The 10556-nt window shown below is 32.7% G+C and overlaps 1 protein-coding gene across 1 annotated transcript; it reads left to right on the plus strand.

Annotated features, from left to right (window-relative positions):
- The first annotated feature begins 347 nt into the window (after nt 1–347).
- LOC120140267 (TIR-only protein-like) lies at nt 348–10240 on the plus strand. The gene is made up of 3 exons (XM_039155267.1): nt 348–856; nt 2174–2322; nt 10146–10240. Exons 1-3 carry the CDS (start codon nt 348–350, stop codon nt 10238–10240), a joined length of 753 nt encoding a protein of 250 aa, XP_039011198.1.
- The last annotated feature ends 316 nt before the right edge of the window (nt 10241–10556 follow it).

Genomic DNA, 10556 nt, shown 5'->3' on the forward strand with positions numbered 1-10556 from the left:
ATGTTGTTTAAGCAAGGTGTCGGTAACTTGATATCGCTTAAGAAATGTCTTAGGTTCCGGTCATTGTGTATGCAAAAAATACCCGATGGGAAACTCACCTATTAAAATCAGGTGTGCGATCCAGGTCGATCCAAATTAGTCAATGCGATCCCTTACTAGTGGGAACAAAAAAAAAGCCTAACAAATGAGATTCTTAAACGGTGGGGCCAAATCATTCGCATATATCTATCTATATATTGAGCATTAACATTCTTAGGACACAAGCCACAAAGAACAAAAGTTGATATTAGAAAGAAGATACATAGTTAAGAGAGTATTCTTTTCTTTTCCTTCTTCATCCAAAAGACATGTCAATGAAACGTTACTCATCGGCAGCCATGTCAAGCTTGCTCTCTCTTCAAACGCCAGCGAAGAAGAAGATGATGGTAAATCGCCCCATGGAAAACAAAAAGGCTTGTGATGTGTTCATTAGTCATAGAGGCATCGACACCAAAAGAACTATAGCCACCTTGCTTTACGACCACCTTTCATGGCTAAACCTGCAACCTTTCTTGGACAACAAGAACATGAAACCCGGGGATAAATTGTTCACCAACATCGACGACACGATTCGGAATTGTAAAATCGGCGTTACGGTTTTTTCACCGAACTATTGCAAATCCCACTTTTGCCTTCATGAATTGGCTTTGTTCATAGAGTCCAAGAAAAAGATTATCCCAATCTTCTGCGACATTAAACCTTCGCAACTTGGTGTTGTCAACAATGGCACCGTGCCTTGGAAAGATGTAGAGAGGTTTAAATTGGCTCTCGAGGAGGCTAAACACACCGTGGGGCTAATATTCGACTCTTCTAAAGGGTGAGATTCGATGCTATTTAATCAATCCGTCATTATTCATTGATTAATTTCATAAGCTTGATGGGATGCGGTAGATGAGCATATATCACGTCATCACCTTAATTAATATGGTATTTGGCACATCAATAATTTAACACAATAAAATGATACATTAGTAACATACGTTGATCATTAGCCAATTAACACTTTTTATCAAATATGAGTTATTTGACCAAAAGTTGAAACATGAGATGGAAGCATGATTTTATGTTAGGGGATGAACTTTTAAAATTTTAAGAGTGAACGAATTTATAAAATTCCAAAGGTATGAAAACCGATTTTCAATAGAAAATACGTAGGGGTGTTTGGCAAACAACTTTTTGAAGAACTTTTAGCTTATTTGAGCATAAATAGTTGATTGATAGTCAAAGTCTCCAAATTTAGTGTTTGATAAACATCTTTTTGAAAGAGCTTATAGTGCAAAATAAATTGAAAATGAAAACACAGAAAAATCCAGCGGTTTGAAAGAGCTGATTGCAAAATAAGATGTTAAATGACATATTTGACCTTATTTTTTCCATAACTTACCATAAAACCTAATATAATAAAATATCCTTCATCCTAATATATTTAAGCTAAAATTTTATTTTAATTCTATTTTTAGTTGTAGATTCTCAAATATATTTTAGTTAAGAAAATATAGTAAAACATGAAAGTAAAAAAAATGTAGTGTTGATATTTTATACAAAGTTAATAGTATGTATCAATCTCACAAGGTTAATATTTGTAAATATTAAAAATATTTTCAAAATTTTTAAAAATATTCACTAATTTTCTTAAGAAAATTTTAATTCATTGTTAAAAGCATTTTATCCGAATAATTTCACCCCAATAAAGATTAATGTATTATAAAACATATATGTACTTAACAACTAAATGAATCACACATTATTTGTCATTTTACCCATATCAGCTATTAGCTAAATTTTACCAAACACTTCTATATAAACAGTTAATTAAATCAGTTTCTCAAATCAACTAATCAAATCAATTAGTCAAACTAGTTATTGGAATTAACTACTAGCTATTAGCTATCAATTGTTTGCCAAATACCCCCATAGAAAAAATCTAAAACATTAGGCAATTTTAAATTTTCAGAAGTGACTGCCCCCATCTCCCCTCTCAGTCCATCCCTAATCGAAACATTAATGGCTAAAGTACTCCAAAACGATTCTTCTGACAAATATTGGAGGTTAGTTTAAAATTATACCATCTTATTATTAACTTTTTTTTTTGAATTTATATTATTGATTATTTTTTTGTCTCAAATTCTCGCAGGAATTTGTCTGATTTAGTGACAAATGCTTCCAAAATTGTGATCGAAAGCTTGATTGAGATGGAAAGTGAGCAGCGGATATTTAACAACACTCCAGTAACTCATGTTTATGATGATTTCCGACGTAACAAATATTACTATATCACTCACAGTAAATTTTTGAGTGGGATAATCGTACGGAAGAACCGAACCCTCGAAATAACAATCATCATTCAAGTGTATGAACTCAATTGTAAGATAGAAGTTAATGATAGTTTTTATCCATTATTATTCTTTTTCTTTCTTATTATTTTTAATAATTAAAAAATAGGATTTATTGTTCAAAATTTGAAAATAATTCCAATTTATTATATATATGATTAAGAATTGGCATTCATTCTATATATATATATATATATATATATATATATATATAACTCAAACACATCATAAAGAGATAATGGACATGGTTAATTAGTTGCACAAAGTGAAGTTAGAATCATTGATTAATAAATCAATTTTACATAGATCTAGGATTGTTAGATGAGTGAAAATAAAAAGTTGAGATTAATAGTAGAAAATGAGGAGATATTCATTAGAAAAAAATTAAGAGTTAATCTTAGCCATTATTTCCCTTCATCCATTGGTTCATAATTTTGTAAAACTAAAATAGTTTTACATTGTGTAAGTGGATCCTAACTGTTTATATATATATATATATATATATATATATATATATATATGGCGACCTTGAAACAACCAAAGGAAGCCCGATCGAAGGCTTCCTCACCCCGTTCAAACTTTTTCTCTCTCTCTCTATATGGTCGAGAAGGCTTAAAACCGAGCCTCAATGCTAGCGACACTTGTAAGGAACTCATCCACATCGCAAACCCCCACAAAGCCGAGGAACTTCCTCGACCAAGAAAACCAAACCGACCCTCTTCCTACTCTCCCTCTTCCTCAGCAAAAAAACACACACCCCTAAACGTCACACTAATCCGGACAGCTACGCCGGCAACCCAACTACCCTAAAGATGCCACCTTCGACGGTGGTCACTAGACCGACCGAGAAGAACTCACCCCTCTATGGACCACCTTGACCCGTCAAGAAAATAAGAAAATGTAAGTAAAAATAAAAACGAAAATGGAGTAAAGCTTCACCTTTTTTATATTCTTTTCCCATATTTTCGGGAGAAAAGGGGGGGGGGGGTCTGATACATGGGTTAATTGGGGTTATTATACCACAACTGCTACAATATTATATTATTTTTTATTTTTTTAATTATAAAATAATAAAAATGAAAAGAATGGAGTTTACAACTGCCCCTCTTTGCTCATACTGTGGAACAGGAATAAAACAAAGATAATAAGCACCATTTTTTTTTATCTGGTTTAAGCTTCTAAAATCTTGAGCTCCAATTTCTTCTAATCGGGCGAGTTCTTCTCATTATGAACTTTTCACTGGGGATTTCAATCGACCATTTTCGTTCAGTCATCTATTTCACTCATCCAATGGTCCTAAATCTGTGTAAAACTAAAGAGTTTTACATTGTATAAGGTGTATTTGGATATTATAGTAAAATTGTTTTAAATTGTAATTGTTACTTGTTATATCTTTGGAAACATTGAAATCTTCTTCAATCAAGATCTTCGGATAAACCCCATCATTTATTGAAGTCTCGAAGGAATTTATATCGACTGACAATAAGAACATTATAGCTTTGAGTTAACTACAATGCACATAGAAGATCTTTGACAGGTTCATATGATCTACCAGAGAGAAATCTATGATATGATAAACATACATATTTAACTCCTTAATCTACGAATAACAATAATTATATTTCACGCCACCAACTAGGATCACTATAAATAGCCCTCAACCACGACTGAGAGAAGGATCTTCCCCATATAGGTGTTGGAAATTAATATTGCAAAATAACACTGTTAGCACTGACATGACAAATTAAAAATATAATCAGCAAGTGAACAACTGAAAACGTGTCCTGTGAAACAAATTTATCCCGATGTGTGTAATCGTTGCAATAGGCGGATCGTCCCCCGAGGTTTACATGGTCGCTCTGAGAATTCGTACACCCGAAAACCCGAGTGAACTGTCGGTGGTACTACTCTTCTGATTGCAATAGAATAATAAAAGCTTAGAAAGCTTTTGATTGAGAGGATTTGTGAGTGTTGAGTGAGATGAAAAGCTAACATTGCTTTTGTATTTATAGACTGAGTTTAGGGACAAAACCATCCAAGTAAAAATCAGATATAAATCTGATTTAATTTATGAATTTAATTTCTATTCAAATTACTGTCATAAACAAATGAGCATGGCCCCAAAGAAGTCCAAATTCATGATTTAATTTGTAGCCGTTTGTAACTCTGGTAATTAATCTTGTAGCTGACACAATAAACAAGTCATTATTTACTTTGAACAGAGTTGTAATATTGTCCATATACATTCAATACTCACAGATAGAATTTCATAAACTAATTTTTATGATTTTAATTTGACATAATTCAAACGATATCTAATTCATCAACTGTTACCCTCTGAAAATTTGAATCAAACGAATCACTGTTCAGCTTATAAATATCAGAGTGAAATTTTTTCACATTCTTTAATTGCTTAGAAAATTTCTATGAATTTTCTCCAAAAAAAGAAGACAGTATCCGCACGGACGTGTCAAAGACACATATTGCCACGATCAACGACCTAAACTCGACCTCAACCTTTACCACGAGCATGAGCACGATCCGAGATAGACAGTGGTAGAGGCACATGAAATGGTCTCTTGTTCTCTATCACTCAACAAGGGAGGGAAGAATAAACACTATAAATACCTATTCCAGTGGTATTTCCCACTCAATGTGGGATAGTATCTAAGCATCACCAACATTTCTCCACTAATGTGAAAGAATTCTTATGAAACTTGAAAAATAACCTTTTCAAAAGATCAATAGCGGAATTAGTTGCTTAAGTACTAGTGAATGTATCTTGAACTAGTACATAGTAATGATGAACAATCCTTCTCTTAGATAAGTGAAACTAGTCTTTAACTTTCTAAGATAGGGGCAAACTCATAACACACAACTAACCCTTTCATCCACTGAAGTCCTCAATGTGTAAGATACATATACACAAGTGTATATTTGGCCATCTTACCTCAGGATTTTAGTAAGTGTATTAGAAAAATAGCCCAGTGTTTTCATAGAAGGTGACTATTCCTTCTCACTTACATTGGTTATTTCATCAGGTTTATCTAAAAATAAACCACCCTAAAATCGGGCTATGAAACAATTAAGTGCCTTTTACAATGGTTCAGCCCTCAAAGGTTATGGTGATTTACTTCAAGATCATTATAAACGAACCACTCAAACTCTTGGATAAGAAATCATTAAGAATAAATATTCAACCTCATTAATCGGTGAATTTGATATATCCTTATCACTAGCACTATCCAAACTTTTGGATTTGAATTCATTAAGAGTTTTCATAAAACTCAACATTTCTAACGGTAAGTTCATCTTGTCATTCTCAATTAGGGCACCCACTCAACTATAGGTTATGAACTTAATAAGAATATATATTCGACCAAAGTCGGTAAATTCATTAAGTCTTTCTCACTAAGACCACCCAAATCTTGGGCTATGAATTTATTAAGAAGAGCAATCAAGCTCATATTGTGCATGTACATTGTTCGTCATAGGGATAAGTAGATAAAATTGTACACTATGAGTCTTTCCATGGTTTTGTTTGACCACATTGAACTTAGATAACTAACTTGGGTATCCACCATGAATTCCTCAACCAATGAGCTTTAAACTCATCCCCCTCAACAAATCTAGGACCAATATCCTGCTTAATCCTTTGGTAAACGGGTCTGCTAGGTTCCTTTCCGGCTTCACATACTCTAAAGAGAGTACTCCATTCCTTATTAAGTGTCTAACAGATTCATTTCATATGTGAATGTGCTTTTTTTACCATTGTAAGCTTGGTTCTTAGCCACACAAATCACATTTTGTAAATCACATAGTAAGGAGACTGGAGGAGTCTATCTTCTCCACAATGGAATTTCTGCTAATACATTTTTGAGCCACTCAACTTCTTGCCCAGCTAAATCAAGAGCTATAAACTCTGACTCCATAATGGAACGACCAATATAGAGTTATTTCGTAGATTTCCACGGGATCATTGCTTCACCTAAAGTAAAAAACATACTCACTCGTAGAGCCTACTTCATCATCATTAGAAACCTAGTTGGTGTCACAATATCCTTATAAAAACTGCAGGATAGCCAACAAACTCAAGTTTCCAATCCATCGTACCCTTAAAATACTTGAGTAAGAGTCAAAGAGTAACCCAATGTTCACCACTTGGGTTATGAGTATATTTACTAAGTCGGCTCACAGCGTAGGAAATATCAGGTAGAGTATAGTTCATTAAGAACACTAGACTTCCAATTATTTTAGCATATTCAGTTTGGGAAATGTTACTTCCTTTATTTTTAAAGAGATGTATGGTAGGGTCATAAGGAGTTTGAACATAAATGACATCAAAACTATCAAATTTCTTTAACACTTTCTCAATATAATGTGTTTGATTTAAAGAAAATCACTTTTTAGTTTTGGTAACTTTGACTCTTAAGATTACATCGACTTCTCTCAAATCAGTCATCTCAAATGTATTAGACAATAAATTTTTTTGTTTTGTTAATGGAATATTTGTTAGTACTAAAATCAACATGTCATCAACATATAAACTTATGATGATACAATTAACACCAAAACATCCTCAAATACATGCATGCATTTGAACCATTCACAACAAAACCAAAACTAATAATAGTTTCGTGAAATTTCTTGTACCACTATTTATGAGATTGCTTAAGGCCATAAAGATAATTTTAAGTCTACACAACTTGCCTTTCATACCAAGTGCCTCGAAACCAAGAGGTTTATCCAAATAGATCTCCTCATCTAGATCTTCATTCAGAAATTGAGTCTTTACATTTATTTGATATACTTGGAACTTGTGAATAGAGGCTAGTGCATATAATGCACGGACAATTGAGATTTTCGTTATGAGAGAGTAAGTATCGAAGAAGTCTGAATGAATTTTTGAGTGAACCCTTTGACAAGTAGCCTTTCCTTGTACCTCTAGATAAAACCATGTGGTCTTAGTTTCTTCTAGAAGACTCATTTGTTATTGATAGTTTTAAATCCTTTAGGTAAGTCAACCGATTTCCAAGTATGATTAGACATTACTGATCCTAGTTATAATTAATAGTGTTTTTCATAAACTATCATCAATAGATCTTATAGCTTCCTCATAAGTCTTAGGATCCTCATCCAACAGAAAAACTTGAGCTATTAGATCAAATATGAAGTCTAAATCATTTATCTCAAAAATAAAGAAAGTTATAAAGTTTGGTCCAAAAGAGGTTTCAACTTTTTGCCTTTTACTTCTTATAGGCTCAAATTCAATCTCTTGAGAAGTCTTAGAAGGTACACTAGAAGAAGTGGATGGCTGTTTTTTGATTTGTGTTTCTTCATTTAATCAAGGTTTCTTTATAGATAAAGTATCTTCAAAGAAAACATCCCTAGATTCAAAAATAGAGTAGTCTTGTAAAAACATGAACCTGTATGCAACACTGTTTGTAGCATACCCTTTAACACTGCATTAATGATTTTGGGACCGATGGTGGACTTCTTAAAATCCGGCAAGCCCACTTTAGCCAGATTCTCCCGTACTTTTAGGTGTTGTAGATAAGGAGCATAGTCTTTTCAGAATTCGTTTGAAGTGGAATCTAATTTCTTGTGAGGTATGTCGGAACGGTCCTTAAGATATTTAGGGCTATGCAGGGTAGCGATCCAACTTAATTTTAGAAATGATTGGGTTTTAAAATAAATACATAAATAAACAAATTTAGTGTCGCCATCGACCTTTGGGTTAGGTAGGTCGAATACCTAAAATACTTTTTAAAATAATTTTAATAAAAATAATTTTAAAAGATAAAAAATGATATGCGTTTAACCAGAAACTCGTTTTGAAAAGGGTTCGAGAGTCGATTATGTGTGGAGAAGGATTAGTAGCCCCACAAAGCCCCAAATCGATACCGAAGCGATTATACGCCATCTAAATATTGAAATTGTCAAATTTGATTATATATTTAAATTATGATCCTTTTTAAAAAAATATCAGGGTTGTTATTTTACCCGAACGATTCTCTAAATACATTCTTTGTTAGTTAAGGGGGCACTTCTATGGATTCCCCATAAAAAATAATATTGCCCAAGTTTTTAGATAAAATAAATATATTAAATATATTAAAAAAAATTTATTTGAAAATAAAATATATTATTTTGTTCGAACAATTCTTGGAAACACATTCCTTGTTAGTTAAAGCGCGTTTCTATAAATTCCTTGAGTAAAATAACATTTAAAAATATTACAACTACCGAGTAACTAACAAAATTGCAAATGATGAATCAAAACAATAACAATGTTAACTTTAAGGATTAAACTATACAACCAACAAGAAATCAGGGCAACCATAACCAATATTTCATAGATTAGGCGCTACAATCGTAAATAAACCAAATTTAATCATTCATGACCAAGATGAAATTCATTAAAAGTAAGGCATTCAAATGAAAATATTCCTAAAAATAAGATAGCAAACAGGAAGGGACTAAAATGAAATAAAGATAAATATAATATCCCAATCATAAACCATCTGTGACTAAAATGCATAAATTGAAAATATCATATCTAAATTATAATTAAATAATAAACATAATACAAACAGTGGCTAAAATGAATAAAAATAAAAATCAGTGAGTAATTTCGAATAAAACAAAGTGACTAAAATTAAAACAAGCAAAAATATAACATAAAATTAAATAATTAAAATAAACAAAGGACTAGTGACCGAAATAGAAAAGCATGCATAAAGTTGAAGGACCTGTAAGAAAATAAACCAAAAAGTTAGTGTTGAGAAATAAAAAGGTAAAATCACTAAATCAATCCCTAAGTATTTTAAAAAAATTAAACAATCACGACGCATGACTAAAAATATAAAACATGCCTAAAAGTACAGGGACTAAACATAAATTAAACCAAAAATATATAACACATCTAATAAATGGGTAAATTATAAAAACGATCCTTGCAGGTGACCATTTTGCAAAAACACACCAAACTTAGGGGGACCTAAGTGTATTTTTCCCTAAAGTTTTCTATAAATATATCATTTTTTCTTTTTTTCATTATTTTTAAAAAACTAGAGAGAGAAGGTCTTCATTCTCTCTAGAAATTCGGCGAGTTGCCGATAGCTTACCATCGCCGGCCGTCGCACTACTTTCAATGGCCGTAGGCCACCAAATTTTACCCGGAGATCTGTCCCGACCTCTTCGTCTCTAATCTAGGGTTCGTTTTGCGAGAAAATACGTTGTTTATCACAAAAAGGCCGACAATCATTCGTCTTTCTCGGGCTCTGATCGCCACCGTCCGCTATTAGATTGGGCCAATTTTCAAGTATGTTGTTCTCCTCGTCATTGCGTAGCTTCTCACCGTTGGGATACCTTAAAATAGCCCCCGAACGCTGGTGATGCTCTGGCCGAACGTAAGTGCTCCTCTCTTTTTTATACTTTCATGTTATCACTCACTTTTTTCTTTTTAAATTTTCTCTTCTCAAGTATTTCTTTCTTTTGCAAAACGTTTATTCGATTGGAAAACAATTACCATTAAAGGGAAGAAAAAAAATATAACTGGAACTTTTATTATCACTTATTTTTGAAACTACAATGGTTATTTTTTTCCTATTCGAACTATGCCCCCTAATCCTCTCATTTTCGTTCGAACCCCTCTCTACATTCTTTTGTTCGAATAAAACCCTCCTTTTACATTAATTTCTTCTCTTTCTTATATACATTACATGTTATAATAAAAAAACAAATTTCTTTGTTGATTGTTGTGTGGAGCAGTGGTTCTGGAATGCTGTAGGGAACTTGTTGATAGCGTGCACGGTTGGTGTTGCAGTGGTCACAGGATGACAAGGCATGGGGCTTCACGTGGGTGATGTAACTGCAACCGGGTCTGGGTCGGGTCAGTTGAAATACATCAGGTTTTAACTGGATTTTGTTATAAACTTTGGGCCCGGTTTTGGGCTGTTGGGCTATGAGTTGTAATTTGGCCTATAAGAAATAAAATAAAAATAAAAATAAAAATAATAGTAATAATAATAATTTTTATTATTATAATTTAGAACTTAGACAAAATCGAGTGTCTACAGATGTCCATCTTTGCCTATTATTAAGTTAATAAGAATAGGGTAAAGATAAAAAGACAACGTATTTTTGTCCGGTTCTAACTCTGTGCTTTGAAATTTGATATGG

Source organism: Hibiscus syriacus, unplaced genomic scaffold (assembly GCF_006381635.1).
Source record: "Hibiscus syriacus cultivar Baekdansim isolate YM2019G1 unplaced genomic scaffold, ASM638163v2 tig00002237_pilon, whole genome shotgun sequence".
In the NCBI taxonomy this organism is placed as follows: Eukaryota; Viridiplantae; Streptophyta; class Magnoliopsida; order Malvales; family Malvaceae; genus Hibiscus; species Hibiscus syriacus.